Here is a 17,070-nt window from a genome sequence, read left to right on the forward strand (position 1 = left end):
ACCAACCTCGTTTTCCGTGTGCAAATATGTAGTAAAAAGAAATTAGCGTTCATAAGAAAGATAAAGAGATTTAATTTAAGAAAAATATAGGATTTGATGATAGGATGTCAAATGAACCCATTATTTTGTTTTAGTCAAATGATAGATTTGTTAGATTAGATGTTAAATTTGTCAAATGAATTCATCCTTCAATTAACCAATTTTTTGATCTAGAGAACTCGCACAACCAATTGTTTTTTTTAGCGATTTGTTTTGTGTGAGATCTGTTTTAAGGAACAAATAAGTTCTTTTTAAACCAAACTAAAGAGTGAATAGCTTGATTTGGTATGATTGTTGCTCGTTTTTCCTTTTGAAAGGGAGAATTAAGAAAATCGTATTGATTGTAGCTTTTTAGGGTTTTTTTTTTCACTTCAAATGTTTAATGTGGTGTTACCATTTGATAAAAAAAATTATAAAAAAAATGCTAAAACAACTTTCTTAAAATGAGATTTCTCTATGAACTTTCTGGCTCTCTATTATCTTATATTTTAACGTTAATTCTTCACGTTTTAAAACATTGTATGACATTACGTTGATCAGTCATTACTGATTAGTGTTCCTGCACGCAAAAAATTCTCTCCAGTCTCCACACACGGATCCATTCTCCAAACGACACCGTGTCGTGTTATGTACATCGTGTCTTCTTATTTCATTGTGATAATATACTCCGCACCGCGCTTTCAACGGTCAGGATTCAATCTGGGAATCCAAAACCAGCAGTAAACTTAACAGAGCGGACCTTGGGATGCGCGTTGACGCTGCGAGTCTCTCTGACACAGAAGTTAAAAGAAACTCGCGTGCGGTCCTCTTTTTTTTTTTTTTACAATTAACTTTTTGGTAACAACGTGCGCTTCTTTTGGAGCTTCTTTCTCTGAAAAATCCCAAATTATTAAAATCCAAAAAAAAAAAACAGAAAAAGGTAAAAAAATGCAGGAATTTCAAAGTGGTGGCAGGAGGAGGAGAAACAGTAGAGATTCCCGGTCTGGGTTTTTTGCACTTTTTCCCATAAATATTAATAATATTTATTAAAAATGTCACCAAATTTTGAGCCCTCACTCACATTTTCCAAGCAGTTTATGAAAAATTAAATAAACTTTGTTCTCGTATGAAGTCTTAAAATATGACTTACATTGGCTTCTCCACCAACCCAAACCCCGTTTTTCGCTGAGACTGGACATTGGAGAATGCAGAACAACGAGATAGCTCTTCCTCAAGACGCCATCGTTTAGCTGCCTCACTTGCTGGCTTGTAAGTTTCTTGTGAATCCCAAATGCTGTTGTTTTTATTGTGCATGTGCCCTGCTTCTGCTGTAGAATCGCTTCTGTTGATTTCTGGCTTTTGGGTGTTGTAAAAGGGCTTTTGGTTTGTTCCTGTTGAAATTTTTGGTATCTGGGTTCCGTTTGTTTTGGGGTTTTGATCCTCAGAAGTGCTTTTGCATTTCTGCTGGCTGCTGGGGTTTTTGTTGAGTATAATATTTTGTTGGTGGGTTTCTTCTAAGCCGGGTTTCTTGGATTTGGTCTGCCCAATTTGAGACAAGTTATATCAAATTGGTGTTTTTTTTTTTTTTTTTTTTTTAAATTTTGTGGAAGCAAAAGTGCTTTTAGTGAGATTGTTATTTGGATCTGCAGTATTAGTTTTTTATTAGGGTTTTTGAACCATTAAGGAAGGAAATGGAATTTGCTACTGCCAAACCCCTTAAACCCTCCTCAAACATATCTGATATTGTCTCCAAGTTTGCCAAAGTTTGCAAGTTGAGATCCATTGGTGTGTTTTCGGCCGAAAACTCAGATCAGAGCCAACAACCCAACAACCCCAACGTTAGAAATGCACACTTGGGTGAGGATAGCAGCGATGTGACGGAGGAGACGGATTGTGATGGGGTGAAAATCCATCCCCATCCCGTGGAAGTTACAAGAACAAGCGATAAGCTTGGGGATGTGGAGTTATCCAAGTTGTTTGACATTGTTTCGGCTTTGAAATTAGCTTATGTTCAGCTTCAGCAAGCTCATTTGCCCTATAACCCGAAGAAGATTGTAGCTGCAGACGAACATTTTATGACTGAGCTTGAAGCGCTCTGCAAGATGAGGAGCGCGTATAAGGAGAAGCAATGTATGAAGCTCAAGTCTGATCCCTCTCGGTTGGATATCCTGAAGAAGAAGGTTGAACTGAATGAGAAGCTACTGGACGAGTTGAAGTTTCAAATGGAAGTTAAGAACTCTGATATACTCTGCGTGCAGAAAGAGCTCGGGGATTTGGCTATGGCGAATGCGGCACTAGCTGAAAAGGTAAAGCAGGTAAGTTTGCAGAGGAAGAATGTAAGGGTGTGGAACATTGCAACATTTCAGGATGCTTTCAGAGCTGCTTCGAAATCCATTCATGATTTTGCGAAGCCATTAATTAGCTTGATGAAAGCTTCAGGCTGGGATTTGGATGTTGCGGCAAGGGCAGTGGAAGTGGAAGCTAGGTATTCGAAAAGGGCCCACAAAAAGTATGCATTTGAAGCCTACATTGCTAAGAGAATGTTTTATGGAATGTCATTGAAATCTTGCAATGTGGATGGAATCATGAGACATGATGACCCTATCGATGCCCTGATAGAGAAACCAGATTCCGACTTTGCCAGATTCTGCGGAGAAAAGTATCTGCTAGTTGTTCATCCAATGATGGAAGCTAGTTTTTTTGGGCATCTGGATAACAGGACACTTGTATTGAGCGGAAAGCATCCGAGGACTTCATTCTACCAAATATTCGCTAGAATGGCAAGGTGCGTTTGGGTGTTACGTGGCATTGCAGCTTCGATAGATTCTGAAGCAAAAATGTTCGCTGTCAAAAGAGGAAGTAAGTTCTCTGATGTCCATATGGAGTCTGTGGAGGAAGACGGGGAAGGTGCAGCTGTGTTGGGTGAACGGCAAGTGGAGTTTATGGTCATGCCCGGATTTAGAATTGGGGAAACAATTGTGAGGTCTCGGGTGTATGTTTCAAAACCAAAAATGTAACCGTCGTTTGGTAACGTTTACAGTTCACTGGCTAACTGGTAATTCAGCTGAACCTAACTTCTGTTATGAAAATGTTAATAGTTAATTTAGTCGAGAGAAATTATCAGAGTTTTCCAATCGTAGATGGAGTTTTAAATTTCCAAATTCGAGTTTTGATATGTGCTTGTTCCTTGATTCTTTTGCAGTACATTTATGGCATGTTTGCTTGGATTGGGATTTAGAATTATTCCGGTTCCTGACTTCTCATGTGTTTTACTAACGCGTATACTGGAATTATTTCGATTCATGACTTTCCACTTGTTTGCTATCACATACGGAATCACAAAGCATGTGGCTCCTACCATGAAATCTGCAATCCAATACCCGAAAATCAAGATCCCATTTCCGTGTTTCCTAGTTCCTCGATTCATAATTTCTCTCGTTCTAAGTAAACATGTCATTAGCGACGATTGTTTTAAAGTACGCATGTCAAAGAATTTTAATTTTACAAAATCACACTATGAACTTCCATCGCTTGTAGTGGAAAACAAGTCCTTGCAAAGCTCTCCATAAAATCTCCCAACCAAATCAATGAAAACGGGGCACTTGAGGTTCTTCCAGCAATACAGAAGCTCTTCCACATCCATCAAGTCCCCCACTTGCCCTTCCTCAATGATCATCTCCACCAAATAGTTCTCAAAACTCCTGCACGCATCTTGCACCTCATCGTGACCCGAAGTCGCCGCCCTTCCTCTCATAGCTTTCAAATAAGCCGGTGTGACGGGTGGCAGATAATGCGTTATTCCATTCCCGTCACCTCCTTTTTCTGAGAAGCTCTTGAGCGCTGCTAGTCTGTCCATTCTTTTCGGCTTCCTGGGTGAATAGAAAGTCGATAGGAACGAAGTTAACCGACTCTTCTTCTTCGGACCCTTTTTATCCGGTTTAACTTGGGTTTAAGGAGATCGACGGAGATGAAGAGCTCTTATAAAGAAGGGTTTTTTGAGCTTGAATCTGAAGATTTGCAAGAAATTTCTGCATGGTTTGAGTAGCTTGGATCTCAAGGCAACTGATGCTTTCAACTTCATATCTAATGATTGCTATAAACAGAGTGTGATTGAAGCCAGGGATAGTGCAGGATGGTGACTTTGCTACTTCCTATTGCTTTTAAGAGTTTTTACGTTGCAACAACGGTTGGTGAGAGAGAGAGAGAGAGAGAGAGAGAGAGAGAGTATTACGTAGAGATGGATGGATTAATGGGGTTCACGTTTTGGAGTCAAAAGTAAGTGGGATGCCATGAAATTATGAAAGGAAGTAAACCCTCTTGTTTTTTGAAAAAATTAGCAACTCCAGTGAGGTGTATACGAGGATGTGAAACATAAATATATATTTTCTTAATTGATTGGAAAGCTTTCGAATGGATATTTTAAGTAAGGGTGCAATTTGGTCAGGTTCAACGGGTTATATGGTCACTCCAATTCTAACCTAATATTCACAATTTGGATTTGAGTTGAGTTCGAGTTCATGCGGGTTTAGTCGAGTTCGAATTTTAAATGAGTTCGGGCATATGCGGGTTTGGTTTGCGTTTGCTAAACTTATCGAGTTCAATTTTAACATCTTATTTTGCATGATTTTTTCAAATTTTGAATCAAACAACATCAATATTAGTTAAAATTTTATTTATGCATCAATATACACACAAAAATTTGAGCAAACAACTTGGAGACCATTTACAATGATTCAACTACGCAAAGTGGAATTTAAATCACAAGAAGCATACCAAAGTTTCAACCAAAGGAAATGTAAAAGTAATAATATCATTCATTATCTATATGAATATTGACAATAAATTTTCAGCACAGTACATGCGCGAATTTGGTATAACAAAAAGTTACTACCAAAACATCATGAACTAAGTGTTAACCTAAACAAGTTTATTTTGGCGATAACTTGAGACCAATTGGTTGACCATCAAAACGTCTATCCTCTGATATGCATTTGGATCTCAGTTCATAGAATTCTGGGTTCAAGATATAAAGATAAGATGATTGAATTTCTTGTAAAATGTCAAAACTTTGAAAAACTAAACAAACACAAAAAAATATTCTGGCTAACAAGAATGGGGTGCCGGTGCTAGAGGCCCAGTGTTACCATGGTCCAGTCTAGCCCAATGGGCTGAAATAAAGGTCAGGTAAATTTGGACATTTCAGAACTGTTAATTTAATTGAGATGGGCTATATCTGACCTATTTTACAGGCCTATGTAACAGTAACAAACGGAATTGATAATGAAAAATAGAAAAGAAACAGTAAAAAGGTTTGTTGGGATGTGTCTCGTTCTCTCCAACAAGATTATCTTTGGATTTTTTTTTGCGAGGATTTTGGGAATCTATGAATCATGTCCGTTTATCGTATATTGTACGGTCAGTTTTCATCAGGTATTGTTTGTGTCAAATTTTAAATTAAAAATTTAAAATGATTTCTGAATGTAGATCTACGATGAATGGATCCTTGAGATCCTCACAAAATTTGGGATGAAGAGATCTGGATTCTCATTCTCGAGATCCTCACAGATTTATGATGAATGCAGATTTATGATGAAGAGATATGGATTCTCATTCTCCAAAATTTGGGACCGTTCGTCATCTTGGTCCAAATGTTTTTTTTTTCCTTGGTCTCTGTGGAAAAATTTAAAAAAAAATACTCCGAAATGAACTCATTTTATGTGTATTCGTGCTGGTTAGACGTCAACCATCAGATCTATTTACTTTATTGTTTGACATGTAAGGAGTAATTTCTCTTAATAAATTCATTGTACTGTTCAATAAGAGTGTGCGGACCTTTATATTTGTGTTTCTGATAACTTGTTTATGTACATCAGTCGTTAGTACATATGTTAAGCAAGTAGGAATGACTTCTTCTTCTTATAGTCTCATTTGGTGCAACCATATTATAATTCTGAATAATTTTTCAATCGAGAAGACTTGACTTGAAGGAAAACTAACTTTTCCCATTTTGGGTAATTCAGCTGAACCTAACTTCTGTTATGAAAATGTTAATAGTTAATTTAGTCGACAGAAATTATCAGAGTTTTCCAATCGTAGATGGAGTTTTAAATTTCCAAATTTCGAGTTTTGATATGTGCTTGTTCCTTGATTCTTTTGCAGTACATTTATGGCATGTTTGCTTGGATTGGGATTTAGAATTATTCCGGTTCCTGACTTCTCATGTGTTTTACTAACGCGTATACTGGAATTATTTCGATTCATGACTTTCCACTTGTTTGCTATCTCATACGGAATCACAAAGCATGTGGCTCCTACCATGAAATCTGCAATCCAATACCCGAAAATCAAGATCCCATTTCCGTGTTTCCTAGTTCCTCGATTCATAATTTCTCTCGTTCCAAATAAATATGTCATTAGCGACGATTGTTTTAAAGTACGCATGTCAAGATCCAATTTCCATTTCCTTCTCTCATGTTACAAAAATAGATTTATGAATTGGCATTTATATCAAAGAATTTTAATTTTGCAAAATCACACTATGAACTTCCATCACTTGTAGTGGAAAACAAGTCCTTGCAGAGCTCTCCATAAAATCTCCCAACCAAATCAACGAAAACAGGGCACTTGAGGTTCTTCCAGCAATACAGAAGCTCTTCCACATCCATCGAGTCCCACACTTGCCCTTCCTCAATGATCATCTCCACCAAATAGTTCTCAAAACTCCTGCACGCATCTTGCACCTCATCGTGACCCGAAGTCGTCGCCCTTCCTCTCATAGCCTTCAAATAAGCCCGTGTGGCAGGTGACGGACAATGCGTTATTCCATTCCCGTCACCCCCTTTTTCTGTGAAGCTCTTGAGCGCTGCTAGTCTGTCCATTCTTTTTGGCTTCCTGGGTGAATAGAAAGTCGATAGGAACGAAGTTAACCGACTCTTCTTCTCCGGACCCTTTTTATCCGGTTTAACTTGGGTGTAAGGTGATCGACGGAGATGAAGAGCTCTTATAAAGAAGGGTTTTTTGAGCTTGAATCTGAAGACTTGTAAGAAATTTTTGCATGGCTTGATTAGCTTGGATCTCAAGGCAACTGATGCTTTCAACTTCATATCTAATGATTGCGATAAACAGAGTGTGATTGAAGCTAGGGATAGTGCAGGATGGTGACTTTGCTACTTCTTATTGCTTTTAAGAGTTTTTATGTTGCAACAACGGTTGGTGAGAGAGAGAGAGAGGGAGAGAGAGAGTATTACGTAGAGATGGGTGGATTAATGGGGTTCATGTATTGGAGTCAAAGTAAGTGGGATGCCATGAAAAATTTAGCATCTCCAGTGAGGTGTATACGAGGATATGAAACATAGATATATATTTTTTAATTGATTGGAAAGCTTTCGAATGGATATTTTAAGTAAGGGTGCAATTTGGGCAGGTTTGACAGGCTAGATAGTCAATCCAATTCTAGCCTAATATTCACAATTTGGATTTGAGTTGAGTTCGAATGAGTTTGGGCTTACATGAATTTGGTTTGCTTTTGCCAAACTTATTGAGTTCAATTTTATAATATCTTATTTTGCATGATTTTTCAAATTTTGAATCAAACAATTGAAATTTTATTTACGTATCAATATCCACACAAAAATTTGAGCAAACAACTTGGAGACCATTTACAATGATTCAACTGCACAAAGTGGAAATTAAATCACAAAAATCATACCAAAGTTTCAACCAAAGGAAATGTAAAAGTAATAATATCATTCATTATCTATACAAATATTGACAACAAATTTTCAGCATAATACATGCGCAAATTTTGGATAACAAAAAGTTGCTACCAAAATATCATGAACAAAGAGTTAACCTAAACAAGTTTACTTTGGCGATAACTTGAGACCAATTGGTTGAACATCAAAACGTCTATCCTCTGATATGCATTTGGATCTCAGTTCATAGAATTCTGGGTTCAAGATATAAAGATAAGATGATTGAATTTCTTGTAAAATGTCAAAACTTTGAAAAACTAAACACACACAAAAAAATATTCTGGCTAACAAGAATGGGGTGCCAGTGCTAGAGGCCCAGTGTTACCATGGTCCAGTCTAGCCCAATGGGCTGAAATAATGGTCAGGTAAATTTGGACATTTCAGAACTGTTAATTTAATTGAGATGGGCTATATCTGACCTATTTTACAGGCCTATGTAACAGTAACAAACCAAATAGATAATGGAAAAAGAAAAGAAACAGTAGAAAGGTTTGTTGGGAGGTGTCTCGTTCTCCCCAACAAGATTATCTTCGGATTTTCTTTGTGAGGATTTTGGGAATCTGTGAATCATATCCGTTCATCGTATATTGCACGGTCAGTTTTCATCAGGTATTGTTTGTGTCAAATTTTAAAATGATTTCTGAATGTAGATTTACGATGAACGGATCCTTGAGATCCTCACAAAATTTGGAATGAAGAGATCTGGATTCTCATTCTCGAGATCTTCACAGATTTATGATGAATGCAGATTTACGATGAAGAGATCTGGATTCTCATTCTCCAAAATTTGGGACGGTTCGTCATCCTGGTCCCGTTGTTTTCTTTTTTTCTTGGTCTCTGTGGAAAAATTAAAAAAAAAAAAAAAAGCTCCGAAATGAACTCATTTTATGTGTATTCGTGCTGGTTAGACGTCAACCATCAGATCTATTTACTTCGATGTTTGACATGTAAGGAGTAATTTCTCTTCATAAATTCATTGTACTGTTCAATAAGAGTGTGTGAACCTTTATATTTGTGTTTTTGATAACTTGTTTATGTACATCAGTCGTTAGTACATATGTTAAGCAAGTAGGAATGACTTCTTCTTCTTATAGTCTCATTTGGTGTAACCATATTCAATGTAGAAAGTAATTCTGAATAATTTTTGAATGAGAAGACTTGACTTGAAGGAAAACTAACTTTTCCCATTTTGGGGATTATAATTCATAATGTTTATTTGTCTGTTGGCACTTGGTGTCTTATCTCTGTCTTTAGTTAATGTCACTTGTCACAAAGTCTCTTTGTTCCTATTTCTTTGTCACCATCAATTGCCCAATACGCACATATCATTTTCAGCGCATTTACTCTTCACACGTAGGAGTCGATATCGTCTTAATTCTTAGGCCTTTTCTTTAATGGAACTACAGGCCTTTTCTTTAACGTAACTATAGGAGTCGATTTCAGATTTGTGACATCGATTTTTATACACAATTTTTGACATATACCTTTTTATGGGACTCACTTGATAATGTATTTCAACGATTCGAACCGTCTATTTTTTAGATCTTTCCTCAATTACAAGTTGATCACCTTGCAGTCCCTAGTGTGTTGTAGTAGTAAAGAAGGGGTTGAAGCATTAGCTTAAACCGCGCAGAAGAAATTTTAACGCTCATATGACTTAACTATGCATTGAACTTGGTCAACCGCCAGTATGCGTGCACAAATTCGTATTGTTAGGCTATTGTAAACTCCTGAATAAATTGTCACAAAATAATTCATGGCACATGAGCAATTGAACATAACATTCTTCCAAGTTCTTACATACACCCAATCAAGTTTTTAATTGTATGGTTTTAATTATATAAGTCACCCTCCAAGCCATTTCTCGTTGCTTCGCTCTCCAAATTTGTATTGCCTCTAACAAGTTAAAAGAGAATTAATACAATAACAATTAACAAAATACGGTATTGCCTATAAACTCGTAGCGTATCTATACATGTTTTATTATTTTACATTATGTACATAACTTAGTTACGATATTTCAGTATCATATAATTTTTTTTTTTAAAATTTTCTGACAGTGAAAACATTTATGCCATAACTAGTAAACAGAGGTTTTCCAGCCTTGGCCTTAAGAGCAGGTGGGCCTTGTGGAGATTAAGCACATGGAAAAGGCATGGAATATCATCATTTGTAAAGCATGGAATTATGGGAGATACGCAGCACTTGGTAGACAAATGGGTCTTCGCTGTTAGTGAAATCATCATTAGTGTTGGCTGCTTTATGCAAACAAAAGAAGTAAGATCCAGATAAGATAAAATTCATTTGATTCCTAATCCATATTTTACACGTTATGTTGAGTTTGATTTCTGACACTGGTAAATTATATATTGATAAGTAGAGGAAGGATGACTTTTGCCTTAGTAAGTCTTCCTAATTCCTAAAAAGATGAATTACGGTGGCAAAGCCACCCGTTGGTATTTTCTTTTAGAAAAAAAAAAAATTAGAAAATTTAAAAGAAGGGGACAACAACGCATTTGGGGTATATATGTATACAGGAGCCAGAAAGCATCAAATAAATCAAGCTCTGATATTCTTCATTGTTTATGATAAAGAGTAAAACAATATCGTACCATATATTCCATGTATAAATAATATAGAAATTGGGAATCCTTCGAGCTTAAGTGTCACGTCCCGGCCCGGGGCGGAACCACTTCCCGGGCCCACTCCACCACCATAGCACGATATTGTCCGCTTTGGGCTTACCATTCCCTCACGGTTTTGTTTTTGGAAACTCACGAGCAACTTCCCAGTGGGTCACCCATCATGGGATTGCTCTAGCCCTCTTCTCGCTTAACTTCGGAGTTCCTACGGAACCCGAAGCCAGTGAGCTTCCAAAAGGCCTCGTGCTAGGTAGAGATGAGAATATATATTTAAGGATCAGTCCTCTGGGCGATGTGGGATGTCACAATCCACCCCCCTTAGGGGCCCGACGTCCTCGTCGGCACACACGCGGCCAGGGTTAGGCTCTGATACCAAATTGTCACATCCCGGCCCGGGGCGGAACCACTTCCCGGGCCCACTCCACCACCATAGCACGATATTGTCCGCTTTGGGCTTACCATTCCCTCACGGTTTTGTTTTTGGAAACTCACGAGCAACTTCCCAGTGGGTCACCCATCATGGGATTGCTCTAGCCCTCTTCTCGCTTAACTTCGGAGTTCCTACGGAACCCGAAGCCAGTGAGCTTCCAAAAGGCCTCGTGCTAGGTAAAGATGGGAATATATATTTAAGGATCAGTCCTCTGGGCGATGTGGGATGTCACATTAAGTTTGTACAACATAATCACAAATATTATTACTTTAAAACAACTTTAATACATAGTTTTGGTTCTTTTTAATACTTGGTTTACATGTACCAAAAAAAAATTACTTGGTTTTCGTTATTATTCAAAAGGTCACTTGTAATTATTAAAATTTAAAAATATCATCTTTTTAATATCAGTTAGTTTGTGTTTGGTTTATGAAGTTGGAAACAAGAGAACAGAAACAACATCCAATAAAAAAGCAAAAGAAAAAAAAAAGATCGAATTATAGGTTTGTAAACACGTCTTTGAGTTCGATTTTTAGCTCTAGTAAATTACACGATCGTGGCTAAGAGGAGGTTGAAATGTCTTTGGGGATCGAAACTTTTCAACCCCTAAAAGGATGAATTTATGTGACGAACCCACCAGCTAGTCTCTTTTTAAATAAAAAAGAAAATGGAGAGAAATTTTTAATTTTTAGTAAAAGGGTAATTTGGTATATTTAATGGAGATCAATGCTTCAGTCTGCAGAAGATGAGGTAAAAATTTGGAATAGTTCGCTTGGTGTTTGCAAGAAATCACCATGCACAAACAGTGAACTAATTGGATATGCCAAGTAATACAAACAAACAAATTAACCCTAGTTAATTAGGGCTAAAACTTACCTTCAACTTGTTGTATACTCTTTTTTCATTTCCCATCTCGTGATTAAAACAGGAAGACGTAGAACTCATTGCATGAAAGTTTTTTTTTTCCTGTTTTAATATTCATTACTTGCCCCCTGTTGCTTTCTTACTAAAATTTTTATAGTACTGGACCCTGTTTTAATATTCATTACTTGCTACCTGTAGCTTTCTTACTAAACTTTTTATAGTACTGGACCCCAATTACAACCTTCTATAGACCAAAACGTTCAGCTCTTTTAACTATTTTTCCATCTTCACTTGTGCTCCTTACTCAAAACCCCCAACTCATAAGAGTGAGAGCCATACACACACTCACACAACCAAGTGAGTCAGTGAGAGAGAGGAGAGTGAGGAGCTACCTGTTTCATTCTTTGATGGGGAACTACAAGTTCAGATTTTCAGACATGATCCCAAATGCCTGGTTTTACAAGCTCAAAGACATGAGAAGTACCAGAACCAAAAACCACAACACCTCTCACCACCACCATCACTCCACCAAGCAACAAAAACCAACCTCAAATAAATTTCCACCAACCCAAAAATCCCACATTTCTCAAACAAGAAGATACTCCTACTACTTGTCCACGCAACCCAACAGAGAAAACAGGTATTATAATTCCCCAATCCACCCCAAAGCCTCAGACACACATTTTCCTGAAAACCCCAGAAGACTATCCACCAGAACATCCAAAAGAAAAGCAGTTTACAAGCCTTCTCCTAACAAATCTGTCTCAAAATCCTCATCAAATTGCAACTGTCATGCTGCGGTTAATTCGGTTTGGACTGATGATGAAAGCCACAGAACTATTCAGTCTCCAGATTACTTTGGCTCTTCTAGTGAGAGTTCTAGTGAGCCTGACTATCATGAATTAATCCCATCAGAATTTGAATGTGACCCGAAATTTGCTAACATGAAAAATGAAGGCTGTACGAGAAAAATCCATGATCAGAAGCTTGATGGGTTTGATTTTGATATGATCTCAGAGTTAGAGCTTCCTCCAATTTTGACAAAGCCAGTGAAATTTGATGAGGGAGCCAAATTCAAGAGATGTTCCTCAAAAGCGAAGAAAATACAAGGACAAAGGTCTCTCACTGTCAAAATTGTCAAGGAGGAAAGCATTAGGACTCAAAAGGGTAACCAAAGGAAGGTTACCCCAAATTCGGTTCGAAAGGCTTCTCTCAGTTCAACAGGCATAAGACTTAGAGGCAACTCTCCAAGACTTGGAAGCAAGAAGAAAATTCAGCCATGTGGTAGAAAGAGTGTGTCATCATCACCATCGTCGTGCTTGAAGTCGAAGAACAGGCGCCTTTCGGAGAGTTTTGCAGTTGTCAAGACCTCAGTTGATCCACAGAGAGACTTCAGGGAGTCAATGATGGAGATGATTGTGGAGAACAACATCAGGGCAGCTAAGGATTTGGAAGACCTTCTTGCTTGCTATCTCTCACTCAACTCAAATGAATATCATGATCTCATTGTCAAGGCCTTTGAGCAAATCTGGTTTGACATGGCTCACATCAAAATGTAACTTTATTTTATTTTATTTTATTTATAACTTTCTTAGATTAATTGTTAAATGCCAATGCATGTATATAATCTTAAGATGACTACTTTCTGACTTCTGGGTTTCTAAGAATATAACTTTATACCACAATAAAGCTGCATGTATTGTTTGTTGAAGGAACTGGATTCACTGATTTTGAGCCAGGAAATATTTAACAAAAAATTTGAACCGGCAGCTAGCTAATCATGATTTAAGCTCTATCTAAACCACAATTTAGTTTTCTTTTATCGTTTGTATAGTGTCCACTAATAGACAATAAAGAGACTAATATGCAAAAAATAAAAAACAAAAAATGAACTAGTAACAAATTTTTAACACCATAAAGTGGATTTAAATTTAAAAAAATTGTTAATTAATCTTCTCTCTCAAACCCTGATGCGCCGCTCCTCTCTCCCAAACCCCACCTTCAGCCGCCGGCCTTTCCTCTTGGGTGGGGTCCGTAGCAACCTCATCTCCTCCTTATTTTTCCCTTCTCTTTCTTCCCTAAACCCCATCTTCTTTTCTTTTTCTTTGGCCCTTGTTTTCTGGTTGTTTTTCTTTGACCTTCTCTCTCACTTTCCTTAAGCTTTGTCTCAATTTCTTCGAGCTTTGTCTCAAGTTTGGCAATCTTGTAGTAGATATGAGTTTCATGTTTTTTCCTTTCCAATTTGGTATTCCTAGCCGCAAGCTTCTACCCTTGGTTCGGCTATCTAGCTCCTCAAGTTTTTCCTCATGGACTTCAATTGGAGGCGTGCTTTGGATTTCAATGGCTTCTAAAGTGCATCTCGCACTATTTTGTAGGAATATGGGGGCACTTTTTGTACAGGTAGCTTGCCCACCCTCATTTTCCATTCATTCGTTTAATTCGTTGGTTCTTCCAACCAGCGGCAGCGGCGGCTTGGCAATTGTGGTGCGGCTATTTTGGCGGAAGCGGTTGATTTTTGTTTTCAGATCTAAGGTTTTCAGTTTAGGCTTTATTTTGAGCTCATTTTTGGAGCTTGTTTCCTTTATTTTTGTAATGGGATGCAATTGTACTGTGTTGTGGATTGTCTTCGAACTAGTATCAATTTGTATTAGTATGTTTTATCTTCAATGAAATTAGTTGCTTGACCAAAAATAAAAAATTTATTACTAGTTTGATTTGTGTGTATTTGACTTTTTTTACCAGAATATTGCAACACTAGACTACTAATTGTTTAAATTTAAGTACAGTTTTTTTACATATCGTAAAAGCTGAATGTGAACGTCATGAAAAATAGCACGGGGGTACAAAAGAATGGGCCTTACCATGTCAGAAGGGTAAGCACATATTCCTGTTTGAGAGTTTTGGCTTGGTTCTTGTCTGGATAATTTTGAGAAAAGATTGTTGTTCCCCCAGGTTTTGTTTCTGGAAACAAGCTCAAGTAGCCGGTATCAGATCATCAGTTGTATTAGTGTAATCCAAAGGAACGACACTGTACAAAAGTGCAGGAGTCAGATGAGAAAACTTTGCTGAAACATTAAACAATGTGATTGCCATGAAACTGTATTTGTGAAACATTAAAGAAATTGTATTTAGTAATTTTGCTGATGGTGAATAAAGCTTCTGCATGGACTCTCTTGCCATGTAACGAGTAACATGTATCATTATTTTAAATCTAATGCGGGTCAGGAAGCGCACACATCAACAACCGTACATTGAACAAACACCCGAAAAACAGATAAAATGCAATAACTCTTGCCGCTCGAAGAGCAATATTTAGTATTAATATTAAGAAAAGTCCCCTAAACCTTAAATTACATAGCTTATATAGAGAAAATAACCTAGAGCCATAGCAAGGAATAAAAATACATAAGGAACATATTGACAGTTCTTATGTCTAATAGGTAATTATAAAAAAAATAACGTAGATAACCTAATATATTACAATTAAAAAATAACAGCAATTAACCGAACAATACCTATCACTCAATTAACTTGTCACGTGATAGAGAAGTCTCAAAGAAATTTTTCTGTCTTCTGGGTTTAGAAGCATCTCCTCTCCATAAGAATAAATGTTAAAGCGAGACTTAAAAGAGCTTGTATATTTGACTTGTACATTTTGACACACAATTAAGCTGCATATACATATATTGTAGGGTTGATATAAATTCAACCTAATTTCCGTAGATTTGGGGCTACTGTGCTGTTTTCTTGATGACAGGAGATCGAGGACCATAGACTCTGCCCAAAATATAACAATTGCCATCGTTTCATAGCAGATAATAGGTTAATTTTATAGGGTATCATCAGTTTTTGGTAATATAGGACCACCAATGTTTCACCATTCAGTCTCTTGGAAATAAAGAGCTTCATAGATAAAAAGTAAAAGTATATATATTTTGTTGGTTGGTATTTTCGTTTCATTGTGTGACTTGGAAGCATATTTATCGGAAAACAAACTTTGTGACTGATGTTGTAACTAATATAGGAGTATCCCTTCCTAACATGTTTATTCGGGATCAGACCCTTTCTTCACAGGCTACACCTGCTCCTTTGTTCTAATGTAAAGATACTGGTTATTTGGGAGGTTTTTCGCTTTAACTGATTTTTTTTTTTTTTTTTTTTGAGAAAAAAGTTATATATTTATAAAAGTGAATTTCCTTTGAAGGCATGCATTGTGCATGTACACTACATAGTAGGTACAAACCAAATAGGAAAAAAGATAAACTCACACTTGGTTTTATCTATAGAAAATACTTGGCATGGTACCACATGTCGACTTGATACTTCTCTGGTTATATTGAAATGATATCAAATTATTAACCTAGCATAACCTAAAGAGCCATTTCAGGCAAACTAGTCGACCCACATATGAAGTTATTAGGTTAAAACTTTCTCTACGAAAGACCCTAATTGCTAGGGGCGAGAAAATGACTTGGTCAAATATTAATTCTCTCTTTATCTTCCAAGTCTGGTTACAATGCTACGTCAAACTGTAAGAGCTTAATGTGAAATTTAACGTACAGTTGCAGAAATTTGTTAAATAGTTATATACAAGATTTAACTTTGGGATTTTTTACTGCTCAGTGGTATGTACCGAGAGAGAGAGAGAGAGAGAGAGAGAGAGAGAGAGAGAGTAGGTATTTTTACCAATTGCGAAGGTGCAATATGACAAGCAAACCTTACATGACAAGATATCGAATTTGGACACATCATAACATGCAAGAGGATCAACAAACAAAGAAGTACCAGTTTGAGGAAAATAAATCCAATTAGGACCACATAGAAAATTCAGGAAAGAAATCTAATTAAAGGTCAGTCATAATCTTCTCCGGGAATAAATCATACCAGTAGAAGTTCTGGTAAAGATAAACTAAAATGTTATGGGTTTGAGTAGTGAAAACAATTTTTTTGCAAAACAAAAATAAGGCTGCGTACAATAAACGTTCCCCCTTCCTCCAAACTCTCGCAAAGCAAGAAATCTTATTAACTTGGGATCACCTTTTTTTAATGCTAGAAATCTAGAAGATGTTCTAAGTTCAAATTTCTCTCACCTAATAACTTGTTGAAGAAAAAGCCTTGGTTAAAATTTTCTTTCTCGTATTTTAAGAGTTCATTTTATAGGATTCACTTAAAACATGATATGGGGCAGTAAGTACATGACCATTTAACAAACAATTACAGCATGCTACCTCTAATTATTAAGCATCAGTGATTTTTCTTCCATACCTCTCATCACCACAACTCATTATCAACTCCAAATTGGGTCCCTAATTATAGTTTCATGAAGAAGATCTTAATCAAATAATTTTGGAATGTAATTAAT

General features: G+C 36.8%; 3 protein-coding genes and 1 pseudogene across 3 annotated transcripts; 2 read left to right on the forward strand and 2 right to left on the reverse strand.

Moving 5' to 3' along the window:
* Positions 1–981: 981 nt before the first annotated feature.
* On the forward strand, positions 982–3,152 carry LOC103945872 (protein GRAVITROPIC IN THE LIGHT 1-like). Its single transcript, XM_009356464.3, has one exon. The coding sequence runs from the start codon at positions 1,710–1,712 to the stop codon at positions 3,033–3,035; it is 1,326 nt and encodes a 441-aa protein (XP_009354739.2). The 5' UTR covers positions 982–1,709; the 3' UTR covers positions 3,036–3,152.
* Positions 3,153–3,532: 380 nt separating this feature from the next.
* On the reverse strand, positions 3,533–4,229 carry LOC103949048 (annotated as a pseudogene).
* Positions 4,230–6,423: 2,194 nt separating this feature from the next.
* On the reverse strand, positions 6,424–7,343 carry LOC125470491 (transcription repressor OFP17-like). Its single transcript, XM_048569648.1, has one exon. The coding sequence runs from the start codon at positions 7,119–7,121 to the stop codon at positions 6,555–6,557; it is 567 nt and encodes a 188-aa protein (XP_048425605.1). The 5' UTR covers positions 7,122–7,343; the 3' UTR covers positions 6,424–6,554.
* A 4,636-nt stretch (positions 7,344–11,979) lies between these two features.
* On the forward strand, positions 11,980–13,355 carry LOC103949059 (transcription repressor OFP2-like). The gene has a single exon (XM_009360157.2). The coding sequence runs from the start codon at positions 12,116–12,118 to the stop codon at positions 13,265–13,267; it is 1,152 nt and encodes a 383-aa protein (XP_009358432.2). The 5' UTR covers positions 11,980–12,115; the 3' UTR covers positions 13,268–13,355.
* The last annotated feature ends 3,715 nt before the right edge of the window (positions 13,356–17,070 follow it).

This window comes from the organism of the source record quoted next, unplaced genomic scaffold (genome assembly GCF_019419815.1).
Source record: "Pyrus x bretschneideri cultivar Hongxiangsu unplaced genomic scaffold, Pyrus_bretschneideri_v1 Contig5, whole genome shotgun sequence".
Lineage (NCBI taxonomy): Eukaryota > Viridiplantae > Streptophyta > Magnoliopsida > Rosales > Rosaceae > Pyrus > Pyrus x bretschneideri.

Coding starts and splice junctions, on each gene's coding strand:
- LOC103945872 (XM_009356464.3), top strand. CDS start 1,710: ATGGAATTTGCTACTGCCAAACCCCTTAAACCCTCCTCAAACATATCT.
- LOC125470491 (XM_048569648.1), bottom strand. CDS start 7,121: ATGAAGTTGAAAGCATCAGTTGCCTTGAGATCCAAGCTAATCAAGCCA.
- LOC103949059 (XM_009360157.2), top strand. CDS start 12,116: ATGGGGAACTACAAGTTCAGATTTTCAGACATGATCCCAAATGCCTGG.